The sequence below is a fragment of the Prunus avium genome, chromosome 6 (assembly GCF_965620075.1).
Source record: "Prunus avium chromosome 6, drPruAviu1.hap1.1, whole genome shotgun sequence".
NCBI lineage: Eukaryota > Viridiplantae > Streptophyta > Magnoliopsida > Rosales > Rosaceae > Prunus > Prunus avium.
This window is the reverse complement of record NC_142289.1, coordinates 38,664,122-38,690,260: the sequence shown is the minus strand read 5'-3', so window position 1 is coordinate 38,690,260 and position 26,139 is coordinate 38,664,122. Positions and strand designations below refer to the sequence as shown.

At 39.7% G+C, this 26,139-nt stretch overlaps 5 protein-coding genes across 5 annotated transcripts; 2 read left to right on the top strand and 3 right to left on the bottom strand.

The window, feature by feature from the left end:
• Positions 1-27: 27 nt before the first annotated feature.
• FUS9 (Ubiquitin-conjugating enzyme family protein) lies at positions 28-2,691 on the top strand. The gene is made up of 4 exons (XM_021944557.2): positions 28-322; positions 1,545-1,618; positions 1,750-1,897; positions 2,279-2,691. The coding sequence occupies exons 1-4, from the start codon at positions 91-93 to the stop codon at positions 2,374-2,376; spliced, it is 552 nt and encodes a 183-aa protein (XP_021800249.1). The 5' UTR covers positions 28-90; the 3' UTR covers positions 2,377-2,691.
• A 701-nt stretch (positions 2,692-3,392) lies between these two features.
• AAE18 (acyl-activating enzyme 18) lies at positions 3,393-8,550 on the top strand. Its single transcript, XM_021944561.2, has 14 exons — positions 3,393-3,770; positions 4,315-4,444; positions 4,538-4,797; positions 5,008-5,209; positions 5,517-5,557; positions 5,765-5,893; positions 6,050-6,123; positions 6,221-6,441; positions 6,713-6,807; positions 6,888-7,104; positions 7,321-7,446; positions 7,623-7,721; positions 7,875-8,081; positions 8,264-8,550. Exons 1-14 carry the CDS (start codon positions 3,505-3,507, stop codon positions 8,375-8,377), a joined length of 2,181 nt encoding a protein of 726 aa, XP_021800253.1. The 5' UTR covers positions 3,393-3,504; the 3' UTR covers positions 8,378-8,550.
• A 608-nt stretch (positions 8,551-9,158) lies between these two features.
• LOC110744573 (feruloyl CoA ortho-hydroxylase F6H1-3-like) lies at positions 9,159-10,532 on the bottom strand. Its single transcript, XM_088255432.1, has 2 exons — positions 9,977-10,532; positions 9,159-9,846 (listed from the first exon to the last, which is right to left on the bottom strand). The coding sequence occupies exons 1-2, from the start codon at positions 10,477-10,479 to the stop codon at positions 9,270-9,272; spliced, it is 1,080 nt and encodes a 359-aa protein (XP_088111558.1). The 5' UTR covers positions 10,480-10,532; the 3' UTR covers positions 9,159-9,269.
• Positions 10,533-12,579: 2,047 nt separating this feature from the next.
• Positions 12,580-13,284, bottom strand: LOC110744568 (uncharacterized). Its single transcript, XM_021944558.2, has one exon. The coding sequence runs from the start codon at positions 13,282-13,284 to the stop codon at positions 12,580-12,582; it is 705 nt and encodes a 234-aa protein (XP_021800250.2).
• A 9,987-nt stretch (positions 13,285-23,271) lies between these two features.
• On the bottom strand, positions 23,272-25,760 carry LOC110762995 (feruloyl CoA ortho-hydroxylase F6H1-3-like). The gene is made up of 2 exons (XM_088255430.1): positions 25,110-25,760; positions 23,272-24,046 (listed from the first exon to the last, which is right to left on the bottom strand). Exons 1-2 carry the CDS (start codon positions 25,610-25,612, stop codon positions 23,470-23,472), a joined length of 1,080 nt encoding a protein of 359 aa, XP_088111556.1. The 5' UTR covers positions 25,613-25,760; the 3' UTR covers positions 23,272-23,469.
• Positions 25,761-26,139: the final 379 nt, after the last annotated feature.

The window sequence follows — 26,139 nt, the reverse complement described above, 5'->3', positions numbered from 1 at the left end:
TTTTGCTACTTTTTATTTTAACTTTGGGCCGAAACGGTACGTTCCATTTACAGCTCACTCCTCATTCTCTCTCTCTGAGTGTCCTTGACGATGACGAAGCCAGCAGCAGGATCCGTAGCAGGCATGTTGACGATGACAAAGCCATCAGCAGGATCCTTAGCATCAAGGTCGACGTGGGTATCCACCACCTCTGTGTCGTCCTCAGGGAAGAGGATTCAGAGAGAGATGGTAGAGCTCAACCTGGACCCACCTCCTGGCTGCTGTGCGGGGCCCAAGGGTGACAATCTCTACAACTGGGTTGCAACCATCATCGGCCCCCCAGGTTTTTTTCCTCTTCTATGAATTGGAGAATAAAAAATACATCTTTTCTTTCTCGGTCAAATGACTTATATGGGTTTGCTTTGTTTGTTTTCTGGGTTAAGCTTAATTTGTTTAGATGTTGGCTTCTAAGTGGAGTTGTGAGCTTGAAAAGTAGAAAATTTGAAGGTTTTACTTATGGGGTTGTGAGCTTGAATTTATAGTTTCCCAGCTCAGTTTTTATATTTAAGATGTGGGTTTGCTTTGTTTTCTGGGTTAAGCTGAACTTTACTTAATTTTGTGTTTCTCGTGCAGTTGACATTGTTTTTTAATAACCAAGTGAGTGAGGGATTAAAAAGTTTGGAATTTGGATAGTTTCGAACTTTTCTGAGTTTAAAGCGGATCAATTTTTTTGGGGTTGCTCAACTTTTATAGTTAGAGGTTTACTTTTGAGAAGTAAAAGAAAGCGGCTTTTTAACTTTTTCAAGTATTTCACTATAACTAACTTTGCTTAGTTGGTCTAGGCTTGTGGATTTGTGGCTGCAATAAGATTTGTTTACTGTGCCAACTTATTTTTATATGCCTTTTATTAAGGAGCTTGTTCATTGTCAAGCAAGCTTGTTTGTTTTTCAACTCTTTATACCGATCATTGACTTGTGGCTGCAATAAGATTTATTTCGATTGCTTCTAAGGTCTGTTTATTTGCATGTGGTTTCTGATTTTTCAACTGTAATGGTGGGGAGTATATCATTGAAGGGTTCTAGCTATTAGATTATGTAGTCTTTCCTACAGCTGCATCCCTTGGTTTGTGCTTTTGCTGCTCACGTATTGAGATTCTTTTTGGATTTCAGGTTTTTCAAACATAAATACGCAGACAGTAGAATTAGTTTAGAACCAATCTGTAATGTTGTGTGTAATGAAAGTTGGATGTGTGGAAAGTAGGAAACTGTTATTGGTTCTTGATATTTCTTATATTTCTGGAGAAGGCCTTTTCCTGCTCTTTTATGGTTTTAAGGGACAATGACTTTTTCTCCCAACTTTCTTTTCCCTACTTATGTGGTGTTGACACATTGGAGTCTTCAAATTTTTATCTTTCGTATGCAATGATGTGGGGTGCACATCACTTCTGTGTTCTTGTTTGTTTGTTTGTTATGTTATATGCGGATAACTATGTTGTAAGGGAGTTGTTTAATGTCTCCCTGGTTTGACCTGGCAATATTAACTTACTTCTGTGTTCTTGTTCCTAGGAACACCATACCAAGGTGGCATATATTTCCTTGACATTACATTTCCCTGTGATTATCCATTTAAACCTCCAAAGGTAGTGTCTCCTGTTCAATTTCCTCTGAATAATATTGTTTACTCTGAAAGACTTGATAGAGATCAGCTTTTGTTTTAATGCTATCATTTTCTTAAGTAATTATTTGTTGTACTTAACGGACCGATTTTCAGGTTGTATTCAAAACTCGAATCTATCATTGCAATGTTGATTCTGCTGGAAATGTAAGTTTGGAAATCTTAAAAGACAGTTGGAGTCCAGCTCTAACAATTACAAAGGTTCTACAAGCACTTCAATCCATTTTCACAAAGCCTGATCCTTGTAAGTTATTCTGTTATCCTTTGAACTGTGTGTGGCTACTTGTAAGCATGTCCTTGCGTTCGTTACATTTCCTTCTTTCTTTTTCCCCTCTCAATTCTTGAAATGAGTCTTGGTAGATCACTGCGTTCACTTTAATTACTTAAACTAGTATATTGAAGGAATTCTGTTAGGTTCCTCACATGTAAAATTGCATACCTGTCTTGTATAAAACATGATGTAAGAACAGAGCAGTGCTCATTTTGTTTAACACAGCATGAGTTAAGTTGGGCTTAAGATAGAAAATATTCCCAAACATCATATTCATTTAGCTAATAACCTTGATCAGCATGATGTGTTTCCTCTTTTTCTACTGATTGAATGGGGATATTAATGTTTGAGCAGATAATCCACTTGTCCCTGGCATTGCCCATTTGTACTTGCAAGATGAAGCTAAACACGCCGAGCTTGCTGCTGAGTGGACGCTGCGATTTGCTAAGTGAGGTTTACATAGGATCCACTCAGACAGTACAAAGTATTGGATTCCAGCAACCTCTGCAGATATGTTCATTGAAGGATGCTATGTTATCAACTGTATACTATGAGCTTGTCATGTTATGTACCTGCTGAATGACAACAGCCATACACACACCAAAAAAATGAAAAGCAGAATGCTTGTAACATATTTTTCATCTTATATATTATATGCGCCACTTAAGGAATTGATTGGTCATATTTGTATTTGATCATTAACCTCCAGCTGTTTGCTGATTGCTTGATTAAGAAATTGATTAGTCATAGACCTTTATTTTTTTTAATTATTGTTTTGGTCTGAGACTCATATATAGATTAAGGTCATTAAAGTTGTGCTAGTTGTTTTGGTTTGGACGTTTCCCACCTACCCTACTTGGCCAAGAAAAAGTTGGCTGTGTTTGTTGTGCAGAGAATCTAGTTGCCAAGTACCCGCGGTGGTTGTTGTCAAATGACATAAAAGATGTAATTTTGTTTTGTTTTTTAGAGTACCCTATTGTTTATTGCAATTTAAAAACAAACCACATAAACTGATCATTTGACAGACTCCAGACATACGATCAGCTCCTGTTCCCCTATTTTCTCAGGACTTGCAGAAGGAAAAGATAAAAACGAATTATCAGCGACTATTTTGAGAGAAATACACGACCAATTCGGATATAGGATTTTGAGGTTTTGTTTTTCCCTCTTCTGTTTTGTTGGTAAATAATACTAGGATACATCATACAAGTGAGTTATCACGTGCGTAACTGTCTTACACATATCTCTCACTCTCACTCTCACCTACCACTTCAATGTTTCAAGCAGATAGGAAGGAGACAATGGGACGCCAATTTAGGGGACAGACAGATAGGTGATCCTTAACGAATCATTTAACTAGTTTTAGAAGTTACTATTGGAGGGGAGCGAGTTTTGTTCCCTCTTTTTTTGCGACTTCGGTCATTAGTAAATACTAAATATCAATATAGGAGGGCTACACGTGGGTAACAGTCGTTCACGTCGCTCACCTACTCAGTTTGCTAGTTAAAGTTAATAAACAGAACAGAAGTTGTTCCTAAGAGTAAGATACATGCAAAGGAGAGAGAGAGAGAGAGAGAGAGATGGTGAAGAAGAGCATAAGCGAGGTGGGAGTAGAGGACTTGGTTGAGGCAGGCCTAGCCATTGACGAGGCCAAGCATTTGGAAGCAGTCCTTAAACAACATACAATCTCATCGGACGACCCAAGGGAGGTGTGGCGGCAGCTGGTGTCTGAGAGAGTGCTAAAACCATCACACCCCCATGAGCTGCACCAGTTGATCTATTACTCTGTCTATGCCAATTGGGATGTCTCCACCAAAGGCCTTCCTCTCTACTGGTTCCCTTCTCTGTAATGTCGAATTACTGTTTTCTCCTTCTCTGCCTGCGTCTATTTAATTGGTTTGCTCTTTAACTGCTGCTGGATTGTTTCTTGGTCATTCAAGTGCCTACCCTACCCTCCATAGCTTTTTTTTGTTGTTCTTTGTTGTTCTTGTAAAGATTTTGTTTTTAACCTGACATGCCATGCCAGGAATGAATCTCAACTCTAAGTTGAGCTAAAAATGAAGCGGAATAAAACCCATCATTTGAACTAATCCACTTATAATATATCGAAATTGAACCGTATATGAAATCAATTTCAATCATTTCGAACATTTGATGCTTCTTTAATAATTTTGTAGAGTGGAGCGTGTGTATGACTGTTGGTACATTCAAAATTCATTCTTTACCCTTACTTACGTGGGACATCATCACACATGGATTGACTAAACCTGACACATTTAGCATTAGTTTGTTGATCTTGGAGCAATAATTCTGCAGACATGGAATGTCTTCTTGCTACTTTTCATTTTTGCTTCACAATTATAATTGAACCTGTTCTTCTCTATTGTCAGATACCAGTCTAGACATACAAACTTGGGACGATTGATGGAAGCACATGGTTCAGAACTTTTAGGAACATCATATAAGGATCCCATAACAAGTTTTGGCCTTTTTCAGAAATTCTCAGTTCAGAATCCTGAGGTAAGTACTCATTTTATGTATAAGTCTTTTCCAGTGTTTTGATTAAAGGAATTGTGCTCTTATTATAATTCATTATGTGTAAATGGTTATTAGGCTTACTCGTCAATTCTTCTGAAAGAGCTCTCCGTTTCATTTCGAGAAGCCCCAAAGTGTATTCTAGATAGGACTGACAAATCCAAACCCAGTGGAGCTTGGTTTCCATATTCAACATTGAATATTGCCGAATGTTGTTTGCTACCCACCAGACATCCAACAAAAGAGGATGATAGTTTGGCTGTTATATGGAGGGATGAAGGGAGTGATGATTCTGCTGTTAATCATATGACGTTAAAAGAACTTCGGGAACAAGTAATGTATGCTCCTATTTGATTTCCCCAGTACCATTTAGCTTTTTCTTTTAATTGTTTTGAGATTCATTGCATGTAAGTGTTGATTATGACTTATCTCAGACGCATCTAGTCGTTCTGCGTGTTTAGTTAATCTTTCCAAATTATTTTCCTTGTATACATAATATCCTGTAGTTTTTTTTCCTTTGTTGATTTTGTCTACAACATAATTGACAGGCTGGTGGCTAATGCACTGGATACAATCTTTTCAAAGGGTGATGCGATTGCTATTGACATGCCAATGACAGTCAATGCAGTTATCATATATTTGGCAATTGTACTAGCAGGATTTGTTGTTGTATCAATAGCGGACAGTTTTGCTGTGAAGGAAATTGCAACTCGCCTGCGTGTGTCTAAAGCAAAGGGTGTCTTTACCCAGGTGAATTTTTCTTGATAAGTTAAACTATACCTTATAGGATAGCAAAGTAAACTAGACCGGCCCCTGATTACTCTCTGTTGGGAATTTTTTCCTTGCTAAAGTATTGCAATGTCAGCGTGTCAAAAGTGCTGCCAAGGCATGATATATATGTTTTGCACACTAAAAATGAAGTTCGCACAATACTCATCTAGTATCATGATTTAGTGACCTTAAAGTACGCTTTTTATTTTACTGGTTCTCATATTTTGCAGTCTGTTTTTATGGTTCTTTGTCTTGGAAATGATTCCTACCTTCACTTTGTATTCAGGATTTCATACTAAGAGGAGGTCGAAAGTTTCCTCTCTACAGGTAGATACTACTTCCTTTCAAATCATGCTAGTCTCTACATCTGTCTTCTTTCAAGGATGGTGATATTAAACTGATAATCATGGATTTGAATGCTAGTCTAACCCCAGAAGAGCCCTGATAAAGAGGGATATGCTTTTGCCACCATAACTTAATTGTTACATTGGTGAAATGTGACATGTTAAGGTTATGATTTTTCTTTCCTTGCAGTCGGGTTGCAGAGGCTACTACGTGTAAAGCTATTGTGCTTCCAGCAATTGGGAGCAATGTAGGCATTCAATTAAGAGAACAGGATCTACCCTGGAGTGATTTTCTTTCTAGTGTCAGTCACAATCCAAGGTAATCAGTACACCAAGGATATTGATCGGGCCACTTAAGACTTTGTTATGCAATGAGAGATTGCTGAGTTTATCCAGAAAAGCTTAAACATTTTCTCCATGAGTGTAGTTTCAAAGGAATTTCAATGTCATTGTAATGGTATTCTTTTCTTGGCAGAAAAAATTATTACTTTCCAGTCTATCAGCCAATAGACTCCACAACTAATATCCTCTTTTCATCTGGAACCACAGGTAAAGAAATTGCTTTCAAGACAACGTTTATTGTTAGCTATCTACTTTAAAATTCATTTTCATCTTGATCTTCAGTTTATATTTTCGCGTTTATCAGGAGACCCAAAAGCTATTCCATGGACACATCTTTCACCAATTAGATGTGCTGCTGATTCATGGGCTCACATTGATATTCAAGTTGGAGATGTCTTCTGCTGGCCCACAAATTTAGGATGGGTTATGGGTCCAATTTTACTCTACTCATGCTTTCTAACTGGTGCAACGCTTGCTCTGTATCATGGATCTCCTCTAGGTCGTGGCTTTGGAAAATTTGTGCAGGTGACACCTACATACTTCTTCTCAATGAGTTCATTTAATACAAGTTATATTCTTTTCGACAGCTGAGCTTACTTCGTTCAATTAAAAGATATTAGAAATGAAAGGTGCATGTATTGCTTGCAGCTATAAAATAAAAGATCTCAATGAGGAATAATCTCCTAATTCATTATTTTTTATACCCTTAGATTGGAAAAATTCACTTAGCTCTCAAAGATCATAAAAGTGATATGTCATCCAAACACCTTATTTTTTTTCTATTATATCTTTTCAGGATGCAGGAGTCACTATTTTGGGTACAGTTCCTAGCTTGGTAAAAGCTTGGAAGAATACCCAGTGTATGAAAGGCCTAGATTGGACAAAGATAAAGTAATCTTCTATGTAAACTTCAGATAAACTTATTTGTATGAATACCAAGAAAAAAAAGACTTAAACATGGGTGTGTGCAGATCATTCGCTTCTACTGGTGAAGCTTCAAACGTTGATGATGATCTTTGGCTCACTTCCCGTGCTTATTACAAACCCATCACTGAATGTTGTGGGGGCACAGAGCTTTCATCGTCCTACATCATGGGAAGTCCACTGCAGCCACAAGCTTTTGGAGCATTTAGCACAAAGTCGATGACCACAGGTTTTGTCATCCTTGATGAACATGGAATTCCTTATGTAAGCACATTCTGTAGCTGGTTTTTAATAGGGGTTCAGTTTCTTTAATTGTTACAATCACCTACCTGTCGCTCGATTACATCATGCCAGCTCGGCAGATATGTTTTTCTTGAAGCATTGGGTGATGGGTGACAGGTGGTCAAAGATAATATGAACAAACATCAAGGAACAAAATCAACTCATTGATATATTTTCTCTTCTTGATCAACGTGACAGCCAGAGGATCAAGCTTGTGTTGGGGAAGTGGGTTTGTTCCCACTATACATGGGAGCAACTGATAGACTGCTAAATGCTGATCATGAAGAAGTTTATTTCAAGGGAATGCCAATGTACAATGGAATGGTATGATTAGAACTGCCTTTCTTACAATACTTGAACCTCTTTATATGCTTAAATGTAACTGTCAATACATTCGAACGTGGGTTCTAGATGTGCACTGTAAAGTTTCATGTTCGTCAATTCAATTACTCTATGATGAAAGCAAGAATTTTTCTATGATCTGACATAAGTATCTCCAGCACCTTAGAAGACATGGAGACATACTCAAAAGAACTGTTGGAGGCCATTTCATTGTTCAAGGCAGGTCTGATGATACCATGAACCTCGGCGGCATCAAGGTAACGTGTTCAACTGCCCCCTTTGTTTGATGAGTGATGCTGAAGCATTCTTAAGTCATATATGAATGAGCAAGTATGAGCCTGGGTTGCTTGATCATCTATTTATCTATAAATTGATATGCTTAAACTTTTTCAATCTTTCTTGATTTTCAGACAAGTTCGATTGAAATTGAGCGTGTCTGTGACCGGGCTGATGAAAACGTCTTGGAGACGGCTGCAGTCAGTGTTGCACCTGTGAATGGGGGTCCTGAACAGTTGGTTATATATGTGGTATTAAAGAAGGAATTTGACTCCAAAGCAGACCAGCTAAAGGCGAAATTCTCAAAAGCAATTCAAAGCAACCTCAACCCTTTGTTTAAGGTTTGACTTTTAACATTCTCTATCTATTCAACATGGAAACATAAGCTCAAAATTCACAATTTAAAGGAGTAAAACGGTGTGATGTCCCAGTTGGCTTGTGTTTTGTTTCAAAAGACAACCTGGTTCATGTCATTTTTAGTTGTTTATGTGATTTCTCCAACTGTTGTGATGGATTTAAACAGGTGAACCATGTCAAGATTGTTGCAGAGTTTCCTCGAACAGCCTCCAACAAGTTATTAAGAAGAGTTTTGAGAGACCAAATGAAGCAGGAGTTTTCTGTTCGGAGCAGAATGTAGTGGCAGCATATTCATTACATTTTGGTTAAGGCCCGAATAAATAAATGTGTATGTATATGTTAGATATATCTATGTATCACATTCATATTCACTGATGATATCATCAACAATGATGATATGTTATGTATGGTGGTACCGTAAATTAATTAATCTTCATATGTTAGCAAACTCAATCGTACACTTCCCATCACGAGCCTCTGCCTTTCCCATGAAATGCTTGACATAATCAAAATACTAGATTGCTTTCTTCCCACGCTTGCAGGTACTCCAACAGCGGACTGATCATGTCAGACGGCCATCCCTTCTAGCCCAGCTTTGTCACTGCACATAGCCATGTTAGTGGTTCACCTACCGAAAGTAGGATAACTTTTTTTTGTGTGATTATCACACTGTCAAGTAATATTACTAATCCGGCCGATGTTTATATATTACAGTAATTCGCCAAAAGTTATCATGCACTTCTCAAAGTGCAATTTCCCTCTTGTGAGTATGTAATGACTTTGTTGGAGTATCAAACAACTCCCAAATATACTAAAATTAATTTATCTGAAAGTAAATATACTTTTACACAATGTGATAATCACATTATTAATCACATCTCATTTTCACATGAGCCACTCCTATGCGGTACAAACATTTTTATTTCTAAGACCTTGATCACTAAGCTTATTCACACAACATGTGATAATCACATGTAAATATACTAAAATTAATTTATCTGAAAGTAAATATACTTTTACACAATGTGATAATCACATTATTAATCACATCTCATTTTCACATGAGCCACTCCTATGCGGTACAAACATTTTTATTTCTAAGACCTTGATCACTAAGCTTATTCACACAACATAGCATTCCCATTATCCCATATAGTATATAAAGTAAAACTTCAAATTTTGGCCAACTCAATCGTACTCTTCCCATCATGAGCCTTGCGGAAGAAATGCTTGACATAATCAGAATACAGAACTTGCTTATACACTGCTTTCTCCCCACTTGCAAGCACTTCCGGCAGCGGAGAGATCAACTCCGACGGCCTCGGGTTGACAAATATGGGGACTGAAATCCTGTTCTTACTTCCATTGGCAGCCACTCGATGCTCGATGCTCTTGTATCGTCCGTTGCTCATGATTTGAAGTGCATCACCAATGTTGATCACCAACGAACCCTTCACCGGAGGGACATGAATCCAACTCTTCTTGTCGGTGCCGCCTCGAACGTAAAGCCCGCCAATCTGGTCTTGAAGGAGGACGGTGAGTGTTGAGACGTCGGAGTGGCGGCCAACTCCAACTGTGAGCTCAGGGTTTGGGCAAATGGGGTAGTAGTTGAGGTTAATCCGCATGGATCCCATTAGAAGACCTTCTTTTTCTTGGTCTATTTCTTTCACATTTAGTCTCTTCATTAGCATCTCTAGGAGTCGTTTTATGAGAATTTCGGATTTCTTCATGTATTCAAGCACTTCATCCCTGCAAACATATATATACATGCATATAATTATTAGTCAATACAAATTAATGTGCAATATTAATGTGCTACAAATAGTTTTTATAATATTATGTATATACAGAGTAGACATTAATAGTAAGTGAAGCTTACTTGCAGGCAGGAGGCCAAAGTGCAGAGGCCTCATCCTCAGAAACATAGAAGAGACTAAGGTAATCTTTCCACTCCAAAGCCTTCTCTGCTTGAGGGCTAAAGCTCGTTCCAAACCGGACATTGTTCGAACATGAACGCTCTTTCGAATTCTTACTCTTCTCCTCAGCTGGCAACTCAAAGAAGCGATGAGTTGCCTCCTTCACATTCTCAAGCACTTCAATGGGCACCCCATGGTTGACAAGTTGAAAAAACCCCCACCTCTCTGCTGCATTGCAAATAGCTTCTGCAACTTTCGGGTCGTCCCAGTTTGACATGTCGATGATGGGAACTGACTCTTCGGAGTTTTTGATCCCAAAACTCGCAGTGCTAATTCTCTCTTCAATGGGCTGGATATATTGCTTTGGAAGGCTTTTGAGACCCATTTCTGAAAGACCCTTAACTCCATTGCCTTTGTTTATAACAAAGTTGGTGATACCTGAAGGGCTGGTCATGGTTGGAGCCATTTTTTCTCTGGTATGATTTTGGGATTGACCTCTAAATAGTGTAATGGAGGTTGAGGAAAAGGTTGAAGAAGATTATGTGATCTAGTAAAGTGGCAACAGAGCTTATTTATACGTGAGTTGTGTTATTAATTATTTAATTAACAATTACTCACCAACTCGGGTAGCAATTAGCATGCTTTTTAGGGTTTGGGACTGGACGTAAGTACATGCATGCATCATTCAGTGGGCCACATTGATGAAATCTGAGCTTTGGGGCGGGGGGGTTATGGAGAAGTTATTCCTAGGTTTAGGGGTAGGTGATCGCGGGTGCTTCATGTTATCGTATATACAAATACTATATGTACTTTATTTATTAAAATTGCATCACATAAGATTTTCATGTCCTACATTTATTTTGTCTTGTCAAACCTCTACATGATGTGACGTGCATCACTAATCAAACACACCACACCTAAGTTTATGAGATTATCAAAACGAATGACATTAACGAAATTTTGGTATTAAATTCTAGCAGGGAATGTGTTGAGTTGAGACTATAAGAAAGTAATTTAATGTATGATGAATTGTCCTACATAATCACACATATTTTTAGTGGAGATTATTATATATATTTTCAAGTTTAGTTTAAGAAAATTTATATTTCAAAAGTACACTTATGCATTGTATTTTTGTATATGGATTAAGATTTGGGAAAACTTGTTTTTAGCTTTCTGTTACCTAAATAAGTTCTTACTTGTAAATTAATTAAATTTCGTATAATAATCCAATCGATCAACAAAATGGATGAGTATTGAGACTTCAAAAGCCCTGCAAATGTGGTATTTTGCCTTGATCTTGATGATATTGTACTGAAAGACCAAACCGCAGGGCTAATGCATGGGCTTTCAAGGTATTCTTCGGGCTGAATTTGAGCCTCACTTGGGCCAAAGTGTCTTTAGAACCCCATTCCCTTAAACTTGCTTGCCACCACCACCCAAAAACTACAAGAAAAAGAAACTTCTCCAACACTCGTACTCCAAATTCAAAATCACCGGAAGTCCAAAGTCCAAACTTTTACACATCCACCCATCTTTCTTTCCTTTTTTCGCGCCATAGTAAGGGGAGTTAGGTTTTCTCACATACACTGTCAATGTGTTATGAGGGATTCGAACTTAAGAACACTTGTCTGCAAATCAATGCATTTTTTAACTGAGTTAGACCAAAAGTTTATGAATAATAAAGAGAAAAGTAAAACAAAAACATTATTCACACAAAAGAAAATAGTGTCTTTTGGTTTCTTTAAATTTTGGTGAGGCCTTGTGCGGTTGCACATATCTTATGAGTAGGGTTGCTGATGGATAAACTGGAGCATGTAAATGAGTCAATGGAGATAAGGCTGGTCACCTGCATGTGTATGTTTGTGGGACATAATGCTCGAAAAAATTCTTCATTGAAAAGCTTGCTCTTGTATTGATGTTGGTGAGACTACTTCGCTTTATTGAATAAAAGAAATAAACAACATAGATAACATCGAAAACCGTTTTTCTTCAATGGGAGTAAGGGAGGCTTGTCGCCTGCTAGGAGCCTAGTTGGTAAACGAAGAGCTTCATGCTGCCAATTGTGGATAAACTGTGTTTTTAACATGTTGAGAAATTTTGGGAAATGTCCAATTTACAGGGGAGACTCTGTCGAAATTTCGGCAGAAAGTCTTGGTTCTTAGTAAGGGGGCCCGACATCGGTAAGATGTTGGCATTAAGACGGGATCCGTCCCGGATTCCAAGGAAATTCAGGGCGGGTCCTATCAGTCGGCTAGGATGGTGTTGATTCGTATGACCTTTTGAGGAGGTTCCTTGGCAGCTGCATCATGATCCTCGATCTGCTGGATGGCCTTCTTTGCTATGAATTGCGTTCAATGACCGTCTCTAACCAGCTCCTCGATGTGCCTTTTCCAGGCATTGCAGTTGTTGGTGTAATGACTGTGCTCCTTGTGGAATGTGCAGTATTTACTAGTGTCTCTCCTAGACGGGTCTCCCCTCAGAGGTGGCGGTCTCCTCACCCACAGCTTGTCCTTCACTTGTGCCAGGATCTGGTGGATTAGAATAGTAAACTCAGTGAAAGGTCCTATTTCCGAGCCACCTTCTTGGGGCCGTGATCTGCGCTTGTCCCGTGTTTTGTGTTTGAACTTGTTGCTCTTTTGGCTTGCCTGCCTATTGGGCAGTCAGCTTGCTTGCTGGCTTTCTTCGTGGCAATACGGTCATTGTCCCAAAGTGCGTAGTGCTGTGCCGTCGCGAAGACTTCTGCCAAGGTTTGGCTCGGAGTTATGGCCAACTCATGGTATAGCTCATGTTCGGTTGGCAAGTCCTTCTTGAAAGCTGATGACGCAACTAGGTCATTGCATCCTATGATATTTGCCTTCTCAGCCTTAAATCTTTTAAGATAGTCTCTAAGAGACTCATCTGGCTTTTTGCGCATGTTGAACAGGTGGTCTACATGCTTTATGACTATCCGGTAGGAGGTGTACTCCTTCGTGAAAATGAGGGCGAACTCTTTGAAGCTTCCTATCGATGCGGACGGTAAAGTGTAGAACCAGTCTTGAGCTGCCCTTCGCAGAGTCATTGTGAACACCTTGCACATCAGGGTGTCATCTGCCTTGTACAAGATCATGGTGCTGTTGAAGTGCCTCAAATGGCCCTTGGGGTCAAAGTCCCCCTTGAACGGAGTGATGGACGGCGTTGTGAACCGCTTCGGCGGTGTGGCTCGTTCCACCTCGTCAATAAAGGGCAAGCAGTCAACACGATCAATTTCCCTGCGCATGGCCTCCTCCATGCTTCCTTTAAGTTGGAGACCTTGGAGTCAGTCATTTACTAGCCTCTTGACATCTTCTGCCCGTAGGGCTGGTGGCTCGGGTCGATGTCTTCGGTGCCTCGAGCGCCACTGGTTAACTTCCTCCTCAGCTTTCAAGCGCCGATCCCCTTGGTTGTTCTACCCATGGGGCAGATTAGGAGATTAAGCTTGTAAGGATTCCTCTACAGCTTGTCGCCGTGTGTTGGTTCTCGAGTGGGTTGTTGAGCGTCGATCGTTGTGTTCGCCACGTGGCTGTTCGCGAACTCGAGCTCCTTGTGGGCCCAGCCTGGATTGGATACTTCCTTGTGGGCCCAAGCAAGCGTGGACATTGCACTGTGGGCCCAGCCTCTCGTGTACATTGGTCCTTCGACGTAACCTCGAACGGATCGTCTACCGGCTCAAAGTATGGCTTGCAGATGTCTGCGTCTCGTCAACACGATCTCGTTCTTTCCCTTGCCCGTTTGTCCTTGTCTGACCAGCCTGGGACCTCTAGAACTGCTGCTCGCGCGTCCTCCTCTCATCACGGGATCCAAGGCCAGGGCCTTGATTCAAGTTGATCTGCCTAAGTAGCTGGCCAATCAAGTTGTTTTGATCGTTAACCCTCTGTGTGAGTTGATCAACTCGTGAGTTAAGGTCCACCTGACTGCGTGGGTCGGGTAGAGAGGTGTGCATCGAGCCTAATGGCATATGGGCTAGGGCTCCATTAGATGCGTACACAGGTGCATACGTCAAGTGTGGTTGCAGAGGAGGGAGAGAATGGATTTTCTCCAAGACTAGGACGACATCGAAGTAGCCGTGGGACTGTGCAGCAAATCCGGCAACTGAGCAGTGTGGCTGCTGCTGTGTTCTGACGGCAGGATGGCGTGGCAGAGTAGCTCCGACAGCCTGCGCTTGCGGCTGCAAGGCTGTGGAGGTCACAGGACCATGTGGTAGATGTTCTGCAATTCCAGCAGCTGTCTGTCGTGGCTGTTCTGCAATTCCAGCAACTGGAGGTGGCTGCAAAGCGATAGGAGGCGGCTGCAAGGTGTTGGCAGTCACGGTTCCGTGTGGTTGCAGCGAGGATTCCACTACAAAACCATGAGACGGGCCCGTCGTGGTGGTGTTACTCTTCGTACGTCTTGTATCAACCATGGTTGTTTGAAACAAAGTGTGGAAAATGGATTTGGAGCACGCTTTGAGTATTATTTTTCGCTCTCAATGAAAACACCAATTTCTGGGAGCGATTTTCATCCCACAAGAATATTCGCCTAAGATTCCTTTTTACCCTTTGCTTCTCTTTCTCCCTGCAAAACCAATCGGAGTAAAAGGATCACACCTGCGGGGTGTTGGCCAAGGGCCCTCTAATGCATAAGTTAGTTCAATTGATTCGTAGAGAAACAATAGCTAGAAAGGGTACAGAGCTCTCGTGGGGAGAACCAAGTGGCCGGAGCCTTGTGTGGTGGCCAGAGCCTTGTGTGTGTGAGAGAGAGAGAGAGAGAGAGAGAGAGAGAGAGAGAGAGAGAGAGAGAGAGAGAGAGAGAAGAGTTATTGCTGCTAGGGTTTGTGAGTGGGAATTTCTGCAGAGTTTCAAATAGAAGTTTAGACGTACCTCAACCCTTCGTGTGGCCATGTATTTATAGGAGCCTCGTAGGCTAGGGTTTCAGAAGAATAATTCTACATATGGAAAGGAATTATTCTTCCATGATTTGGAGAGATTGATATAATTAGGGATTGATTTAAATCAAATCCCTAATTAAGGCAAGAATCAAATAATTCTCAATTAAATCAAATAACTCCCAATTAGGTCAAATAACTTCCAAATTGATTGGCTTAATTATTTGACCTAGGATCTGAGATATTTTGCTTCCACATATGTGGTATTAAAGAAGGAATTTTACTCCAAAGCAGACCAGCTAAAGGCGAAATTCTCAAAAGCAATTCAAAGCAACCTCAACCCTTTGTTTAAGGTTTGACTTTTAACATTCTCTATCCATTCAACATGGAAACATAAGCTCAAAATTCACAATTTAAAGGAGTAAAATGGTGTGATGTCCCAGTTGGCTTGTGTTTTGTTTCAAAAGACAACCTGGTTCATGTCATTTTTAGTTGTTTATGTGATTTCTCCAACTGTTGTGATGGATTTAAACAGGTGAACCATGTCAAGATTGTTGCAGAGTTTCCTCGAACAGCCTCCAACAAGTTATTAAGAAGAGTTTTGAGAGACCAAATGAAGTAGGAGCTTTCTATTCGGAGCAGAATGTAGTGGCAGCATATTCATTGCATTTTGATTAAGGCCTGAATAAATAAATGTGGATATATATGTTAGATATATCTATGTATCACATTCATATTCACTGATGATATCATCAACAATGATGATATGTTATGTATGGTGTACCATAAATTAATTAATCTTCATATGTTAGCAAACTCAATTGTACTCTCCCCTTTCCCATGAAATGCTTGATGATGTGATTAATTGCAAGTAGACAATATCTCTCAAATTAGTATAGTAGTAAATAGAGTATCGTTTCAACAAGGATAAAGTTAATCTATTAAATTCTAGAGTGATTTATTTCTAATTATATTTGAATTAAACGATAAGAGAATTATGACGACTAAAATCTAATTAAGAAAGTAAAATAAATTGAGATCAAGTAAATAATGAAAAAGATGAAAACAAAGATGATAAAGCACTAGGGCACCGATTTCACCTAACTAATCCCACCCAAATCCTTCTAGCTCGTTAATCCTAATTACCTAACATGTTGATAATCGTTTTCCCTTACCTCACCAATACTCTCTTCCGAGTTATACTAGTTGTATTCATTACCATCAACCCACTATATTCCTAGTTATGGATTTAGATAGCTAAGAATAAGTCAAGCAGCTCAGGCTGGACTCGGGCTAGGGGATTTTAGGACCAAAAAGCGATTCAAGCAGCTCAAGTTGGCCCGGGCTGGAGGTGGGGGCCACGAAGACGGGCTGGCCCAAGGGCAGGTCGAGCTCGAGATCCAAAATGAGGGGGGATGATGTCATCGCTGACATCAGCCTTGCGCTGTGCCAACGGGTTTAGGACACGTGGCGTCATTTGGGCGCTCCGATCGTGATTCTCTCCTCCAATCCAACGGCAGCAAATATTTTTGTAATAAAAGTATGGAAAAAAAATTCGAAAAAAATTTAAAAAAATACTGGAATATTTTTCTATAAATACCTACCTTCTCTTCACTTTCAACACCAAATCCTCATACATTTTCTTCTACTTCTACTATTATTCACTTTTTACTCAATATTTTATTCACTTTCAAGTTTTATTTTGCGTTATCATCTTTATGGCTTTTTCTATCGACGGTGTTAGGGCATAGAGCACCATGGAAGATGTTTTGTTGTGTGAGTGTTGGGTCCAAATTTCTCATTGTCCCGTTTCGGGCAATGAGATGAAAGTATTTCAGATGTGGAAAAAAATTCATTTCGAATTTTGTGAAAAATCGGGTTCGACCCATACGGAAATGGCATTGTCTAGTAGGTGAAAAATTCTCAATAAAGAGTTGGGGAAATGGAGAGATGCCTTGGCAAAAGCGATGGACAACCGTAGAAGCGGGGAAAATCTTAGTGATGAGGTAAATTATTTGTAATTTTTGTTTTATTAATTTTAATGTCCTATTATTTTTTTATAAATGTTTCTTGCATTTTCAATATTTTGTTAATATTTCATAAATACCCAATATTTTGTTAATATTTCTTGCATTGCCAATATTTTTTAATGTTTCTTGCATTGCCAATATGTTTTAATGTTTCTTGTATTTCCAATATTTTTTTATAAATAGATTATGCAAGCACAAATGTGGTTTGGTGCTACTGGGCAAGGAAAAAAATCTTTTAACCATCAAGAATGTTGGGAGGTAGTCAAAAATTGCAAATGTTTCAGAATTATTCCCACATGTCCGACCGTTGTGTTGAACGAGACGCCACTCTATAATTCAACGGCATCGAATTCGCCTCTTAATTCCCCGATGAGTGAAGACTCACCCATCCAAAAGGAGCCAAGACTGTTTGTGCCTGATAAATCACAGCCACGAGCTGGCCAAGGGAACCCTTTATCTCGGCCCTGGCACTTGTTTGCAGAGGCTGAAACGCAGCGTTTCGCCAGGGTACTTCGCCTTCTTGAAAATAAAAGAAGGAAATGCTAAGGCATGATCATCTCGGCCTCAAGCATAGGCCGAGGCCGAGGCCGAACAAATTTGCGGCCAAGGCATTAAAGGCAAATCATCACGTGACAGCAGGGTCCCAGGCTTCATTTAATGAAGTAGTGCCTGTTTAATGCAGCAGACCCATTGGCCACAAAGTAGCATTTAATGCATGAGGGAAGGTGGGAAGTGACTGAAGTCAGGATTTGGTGATGAAGATCAGAGTGATTAGACGTGGACATTCTCACGAAGATTCTGACAGCTTGAGATGTTGGTTCACCAGCTATCCAGGCAATAAATGCGTCTCCACGGCCAGAGGTTCAGAACCCACGATTAAACGCGGCGGCCGAGATTCACCAGGATTTCTGGGGTCTCATCACCATACTTCACGATCCCAAATGTCGATTGGATTGCCCACTTGCGCTAATCAGACTCCACTATGCGTAAATTCAGCCTCGATTACTCATCCAGAGACTCTTCCTATAAATACAAGACTCAAGCTACATTCAAAGGGTTCAAACACCAAAACAAGCCTCCCACGGAGCAACTTATTTTCTTCTGTAATGCACTTTCAATATCTTTACTTGCTTTCCTAGGAGTAGTGTTAGGTTGTAAGCAGAATCCATTCATCAATATATCATATGACCCTTGATTTTCAAGGCGCCGGAGCACCATCTCTGTTTGTTCGCTCACTCACCCCATATATCACACGACCGTCGCTCCCTGAGCAGCGCCGGAGCACCGCCCAAAACCCACCACCAACACCATCACTCAACGGCCTTGTAGTTCAGGCCGTGAACCTAACAGCCGAGACCAGTTTCTCTCTCGGCTACAATCGTTTGACCAAGAAGACAGATCAAACAGGCGCACCATTCACCCATCCAACGCTCATCAAAACATCAACGCACGGTAAACCGTGCTGGCACGCCCGCGCACAACCGCACCGCACCGAAAAGCAGGAAACCCCGTGTTAATGCACGTCCCCTCGGCCCGGAACTCCAGGCCGTGAGATTTGCGCGGCAGACAAAGACCTATTGGGAGAAAGGTGGCGAAGGCAAATAGAGGGAGTAATTCTTCTAGTAATACATCTAAATTTTTGGAGGAAATTGCAAGGTAAAGCGCCATGAGACTTGAAATAGACAAGAAAAACCAAGAAGATGAGAGGGCATTTCAAGTGGAATATGCAAAAGAAAGTGAGTATGTACGTAATCAAAACATTGAGAAGAAGGATTGGGAATCCATGGCCATGGATACAAGCCATATGTCCTCTGAAACAAAACAATTTTGGAAGCTAGAACGAAGGGATGTTATGAGACGAAGACTTTTTCGTGACGATGGACCTAGCAACACGGATTGGTTAAATGATCAAAACCATTAAGTTAGTTTGCTTGCCTTTTATTTTCATTGTATTTTAATGTTTTATTTTGAAAATTAGTTGTAATTCATGTATTTTATTTCATTAGTAGTATTGGTTTTATTTGAGTGAATAAAGAAAGCATTCTATAAATTTTGAATTTTGAAATTTATCTGAAATTTGAATTTTGAAATTTATCTGAAATTTGAAACCGAAAATTTTATCAGATTATGAGATATGAATAGTATTGACACATAGGAACCCAAAAATCTTATCCGAAAATATTGTCCAAATTAATTATTTAGGTAAACAAATTTGTGAAAAAAACAAAAAAATGAATAGTGTTTGCCCTTTGCCATGGCAACTGCTGGAAACCAACATTGCTTTTTGCAAGGGCAGCCACTATTCATGTGAATAGTAGCTGCCCTAGCCCCCCACCCCTCCTTGCCATGGCAAGGGGCTAACTACTGGAAGTGCTCTAAGAACCCATTAAGATTTGTGGAAAACATTGAAGATTACACAAATCATACCCTAATCTTCCGAGTCGGCTATATAATTTATGGTACTTGTTACAAGAAGCTTTTTACTAGGAATCTCCTTCCGGTCTCAACCTAAGTCTTCCAATCAAGCAATTAGTGGCCAATTAATTGAAAGCATTAAGAACGGTAACAAGCACTCAACATGTATAGATAAATAAAATTAACAATATCAAAGAATTTGAGTATTCATAGCTAGGCTACATCGTAGCCCTAGTAAAAGAAATTAGTTCATGAAGGACTTATTGAGAATCATGATGGTTGATAGAATTTTAGCCACCTGCAAAACAGAGGTTAAAACGCTAAATATACTCGCAATAGAACAAGGCTATTATTAGTATAACAAAGGTAAATACGAGGTCATTCCCACGAAGACTGAAGTCAATTGAAAAGATGTACTAAATACTTACTTGTAAATCAATGAATTATTATTTTTGGATTCAATGGGAATAAAATAAAACACAAATTGGGAAGAAAGTTTTGAAGGATTATTAATTGGTTGAGAAAATCAGGAAGATAAGACACTAAGGCTAGGTGTCCACCACAAGCAATCCAATATAGCACTTACGTTCATTCATCCATTAAGAGGTAATTCCAGGTTGAAGATTGGTTACCTTATGTTTATTCTCCCTATGGCATTTAGGCTAGAATAATTCCTACAACATGCAATCTCCCTATGGCATTTAGGCTAGATATAAACATGAAGAGTACGATGAGCACGAGTAACCAAATCAATCATGTAATTCTTATGGCATGGCATTTACCCTAAGGAATCACACCTTTTAATTGCAAGAAGCATACTCAAAATCATTGTGGCATTCACTCAATTTTGCATCATATAACTTAGTCATATACCATAATGGTGATCAAGCATCAAAACACATAACCAGTATAACACTCGGCAATTAAAAATTCAAACACAAAATCACATTAATGGATAAATAAACATACAGTACTATATCATCATGCTAGGGCTTAACCCCGCCCTAGATTAAGGTTTAGTTACACATGAACATAATTAAAAACACAGAAAAATAAAAATCATAAGAGTGACAAAAGAAACCCTGAAATACAATAACGTCGCACGCAAACTCCTAAAGCCGTATTCTCCTCTTGATGAATGGGTCGTCAAAAAGTCCTGGTTTCTGACCTAGGCTTTTCTTTTTATATGATCTCTCTACCTTTTCCTAGTCCTAGTAAGCTTCAAATAACTTAACTTGCAAGGCATGAACAGCCAAACAAATTGTAACCAATAGGAAATATAAAAAAGAGAAAGTACAAGTCAGCTTTCCTAATTCTTTGCAGCTTACAGCAGCTATTCCGATTCTGGGCTTTTGGTGGGCTTAATCTTCACCAAATTGAACGTGTAAGATCTCATTGGAAAGGTATTGCCGTCAGCTACAATTTGTATGACAAATAGTTTCCAAGAAAAATCCCATAAACTTGACTAAAATCGTCCTCAAGCCCAACAGCTCCAATCTGCCCGTATGGCACATGCCCTGAAATTAATAATTCGTTCTGAACAGTTGGCTCGTCCAATAGCTCTCAAACTTTGACAAAACGTCTCTTGACCTCTTAGCTTTCATCTCCAAGTGGTCTCAACCAAAATCTCCTAGTAAAAAGTAATTTCCCCATTTTAGAGTTCTTGGAAACACAAAAGCTGGGATATGTGAAGATCTCTATAGAACAATCAACTTTTGCATATAATATCTATCAAATTTTCCAGGTTAACGGGCCGAGGGCCCACTCCAACAACACCGATATTGTCCCCACTTTACCACATGCACAATCCTCATGTGTGGGGTTTTATCACAAAAGGCCTCAGTGTTAGTTAGAGAGGGGTATTTCTATTTAAACTACTTTCTCTTTGGCCCTCTGGCCGATGTGGGACAACAATGAATTCCAACAATATCTAGATGAAAAGAGTAAATTTATGTGATTTATAAATGACTTATCAATGGTTGATGAAGACATGGAAGGCACCGAATTCTCCAAGTAGAACGCCAAGGTTGCGCAAGCTCTCTTCGTATTCTCCTTTGAGTGTTTCAGCTATGAGTATGAATGTATAGGAATTTGATGGTAGATGATGGAGGATAGAGGATGATGGATGATAATGGATCCTTTGATCAACGACTGAAACTCCCTATTTAAAATATTCCTAGAAATCCTACCTATCTAAGTTATAATTACAATTATTATAAAAGTAGGATTCCTTCTAAAATAGGGTCTTCTTTATTTCTCCTTGTTTGACTTGATAAGACTTGAGCCATCTTGAACTAGGAAATTTGACAACATTCCTTGCAACAAAAGGAATGACTTGGCTTCTTTTTAATTAGTCTCCAATCTTCATCTTCTTGCCTTTTTTAGCACACTTTCTCCTATTTCACAATTCCTTCACAAATCTCACAAAACCAATTAAAATAACCAATTTAATCCAAGGAAATTAACAAATAAATAAGTAAAGGAGGCATAAAATATATATAAAATATAGGCTTATCACTTGACATAATCAAAATACTAGATTGCTTTCTCCCCACTCTTGCAGGTACTCTAACAGCAGACTGATCATGTCAGATTGTTGGTGTTCGCGAATCTCACGGCCTGGTGCTCCTGGCCGAGTGGGTCTGCATCAACACAGGTCGTCCTTCTTGGGTTTGGTGTGATTGGATGCGCGGGCGTGCCAGCACGGTTTGCCGTGCGTTTGAGGGTGATATGATTGGTTGGATAGATGAGTGATGCGCCTGTTTGAGTCTAACTTTTAATCAAACGATTGTGGCCGAGAGAGGAACTGATCTCGGCCGTTAGGTTCACGACCTGAGCTACAAGGCCGTTGATGGTGGTGCTTATGGTGGTTTTAGGTGGTGCTCCGGCGTGTCGCTGGGTGGCAACGATCGTATGATATATGGGATGAACGAAAGAGTAACAAGGATGGTGTTTCGGCGCCTTGAAAATCAAGGGTTGTATGATATATTGATGAATGAATTTTTCTACAAACTGCCACTACTCCTAAGAAAAAAAGTAAATGTATTGAAATGGCATTACAGGAATGTAAATGACAAGAAGTAAATGACAGAAATATAATCTGCTCCGTGGGAGGCTTGTGTTTTGGTGTTGAACCATTTAAATGTAGTTGGAGCTTGCTATTTATAGAGAAGGTCTTGAGGAGACAATGAAGCTGAAAATCTGCATGGTGAGGTTGATTAAAGCTAATGGGCAGTCGAGTTGGCATTTGGGAACGTGAAGCATGGTGGTGTGACACCCATAAACCCCGGCCGCCGCCCTGGTGGTGGGCTCTGCATCTCAGGCCTTGGAGGAGTATTTAATGACCTGGTCTGATGGTTGGTGGCTTAGCCTTACAAAACCATGGGATTTTCGCACCTAATCCCTGATTTTACTCACAATATCTGACTTCAATCACTTCCCCTCTTTCTTGGCTCATTAAATGCTCCTACGTGGATCATGGGCTTTCTGTTGTGATCAGAGGCACTACTTCATTAAATGAAGCGTGGGGCCATGATGCCACGTGGCGATGCCACTTGATTTTCCCACTTTGGCCGTGTATCTGAGAAGTTTTTCCTCGGCCAATATTACCGAGGCCGTGATGGTGTTGACCTATAAGATCACTTGTCTTTTAAATAAAGGGAGCGAACGATGACTTGGCCGTGGATAGATGCCGGGGCTGAGTTGTTGTTCCTTCGGCCAGCCTCCTTCGGTCAGCTTCCTTGGCTAAGATTTATCAGGTACAAACACAGATGGCCATCCCTTCTTCAAACTTTTTTTATTTTTTATTATCACACCGTCACGTAATATTACTAATCCAGCCGATAGTTTATATATTCCAATAATTCGCCAAAAAGTTATCATGCACTTCTCAAAGTGCAATTTCCCTCTTCTGAGTATGTAATGACTTTGTTGGAGTATCAAACGACTCCCAAATATACTAAAATTAATTCATCTGAAAGTAAATATACATTTACATAATGCGATAATCACATCTCATTTTCACATAAGCCACTCCTATGAGGTACAAACATTTTTATTTCTAAGACCTTGATCACTAAGCTTATTCACACAACATAGCATTCCCATATAGCACATATAAAGTAAAACTTCAAATTTTGGCAAACTCAATCGTACTCTTCCCATCATGAGCCTTGCTGAAGAAATGCTTGACATAATTAGAATACAGAACTTTCTTATACAGTGCTTTCTCCCCACTTGCAAGCACTTCCGGCAGCGGAGAGATCAAATCCGACGGCCTCGGGTTGACAAATATGGGGACTGAAATCCTGTTCTTACTTCCATTGGCAGCCACTCGATGCTCGATGCTCTTGTATCGTCCGTTGCTCATGATTTGGAGTGCATCACCAATGTTGATCACTAACGACCCCTTCACCGGAGGGACATGAATCCAACTCTTCTTGTCGGTACTGCCTCGAACGTAAAGCCCGCCAATCTGGTCTTGAAGGAGGACAGTGAGTGTTGAGACATCGGAGTGGCGGCCAACTCCAACTGTGAGCTCAGGGTTTGGGCAAATGGGGTAGTAGTTGAGGTTAATCCGTATGGATCCCATTAGAAGACCTTCTTTTTCTTGGTCTATTTCTTTCACATTTAGTCTCTTCATTAGCATCTCTAGGAGTCGTTTTATGAGAATTTCGGATTTCTTCATGTATTCAAGCACTTCATCCCTGCAAATATATATATATATATATATATATATATATATATATATATATATATATACATGCATATAATTATTAGTCAATACAAATTAATGTGCTACAAATAGTTTTTATAATATTATGTATATACGGAGTAGACCTGGCAATATTGCACACGACTCGTTAACACGACACGAATTTGCACGAAATTATCAGTATTTGGGTTGAGCTTAATGGGTCAGGTTGAAAACGGGTGAACCCGTTAGCCACCCGTTAAGCTAACGGGTCGTGTCGGGTTGAAAATGGGTTAACCCGTAAGCCACCCGTTAAGGAGGTTAATTTTGTAATTTTACAAAATATTTGTTTTTCTTTTATTCTTCCCCTTTTCCTCTTTAGTTTTCTTCTTTCCGTGTCTTTTTCTTCTTTCCTTTTTTCACTTTTCTTCTTTCCTTTTTGTCTTTTTCTTCTTTCCCCTTTTCCTTTTCTTCTTCCTCTCGTTCTTCTCTTCTTCTCCTCTGCTCTTTTTTGGTCAAGATTCTCTTCTGCTCTTCTTCTCTCCACTCAATAGAATCCGCCAGCCCAGCCACCAGGGATCAAGGAGGAGGTATCTGGGTCGGATCACAGAGGGTGATCGATTCTAGAGTTGTTGGTTTTGGTTCTCTCAGTTAATTTTGAATTTTCTTTCTTCTTTAGTTTATGCAGTTGTTGGGTTTTAAGATATATACTGTTTTGGGGTGAGAAGACTGAAATGAAGAGGGAAAGAGGGAAGAAAAGTTAGGGTTGGGATTTGGGGGAAAAAAGACAGAGAAGGCGTGTTGGTTGGCTGGGTAGAGAAGTCGTGTTGTGATAGTGGTTTTTTATTTATTTTCCTTTCTGGTTTATTCTTAACGGGTTAACGGGTCGTGTTGGATATTCGGGAATTGTAACGGGTCGTGTTTGGGTCTAGTATTTGTCACCCGTTAACTTAACGGGTCGTGTCGTGTTAACCTGTTAACTTAACGGGTTAACACGAACATGACCCGAAACCCGTTAATACAACCCGTTTGACAGGTCTAATACAGAGCAGACATTAATAGTAAGTGAAGCTTACTTGCAGGCAGGAGGCCAAAGTGCAGAGGCCTCATCCTCAGAAACATAGAAGAGACTAAGGTAATCTTTCCACTCCAAAGCCTTCTCTGCTTGAGGGCTAAAGCTCGTTCCAAACCGGACATTGTTCGAACGCGAATGCGCTTTCAAATTCTTACTCTTCTCCTCAGCTGGCAACTCAAAGAAGCGATGAGTTGCCTCCTTCACATTCTCAAGCACTTCAATGGGCACCCCATGGTTGACAAGTTGAAAAAAACCCCACTTCTCTGCTGCACTGCAAATAGCTTCTGCAACTTTCGGGTCGTCCCAGTTTGACATGTCGATGATGGGAACAGACTCTTCGGAGTTTTTTATCCCAAAACTTGCTGTGCTAATTCTCTCTTCAAGGGGCTGGATAAATTGCTTTGGGAGGCTTTTGAGACCCATTTCTGAAAGACCCTTAACTCCATTGCCTTTGCTTATAACAAAGTCAGTGATACCTGAAGGGCTGGTCATGGTTGGATCCATTTTTTCTCTTGTATGATTTTGGGATTGACCTCTAAATAGTCTAATGGAGGTTGAGGTAAAGGTTGAAGAAGATTCTGTGATCTAGTAAAGTGGCAACAGAGCTTATTTATACGTGAGTTGAGTTATTAATTATTTAATTATTAAAAAGTAATGCACATTGTATTTTGAATCATAGTTTGAAATATCGATAATATCGACGAAATATCGAGGATATTTCAGTTTTTTCGAATCACAGATATTTCGGAACATATTCATATACATATCGTATAAATATCGCCAATATTGACGATAATATCGGAAAATATCGATGTCGATAATTTCGCTCACACTTCAGCAATATTTTGTCAAAATATTGGTGTAATATCGCTAAAATATCGAAAATATCGATGTAGAGGAAATAAAAAATAAAAAAAATAAAAAGGGGAAAAAAAAAGAGGAAAAAAACACAAAGAGATGATGAACATACGTTTTTGTGAGGAAAAAAACCACCTTATCACTTACGTTTTTGTGATAATATGCTAAAATAT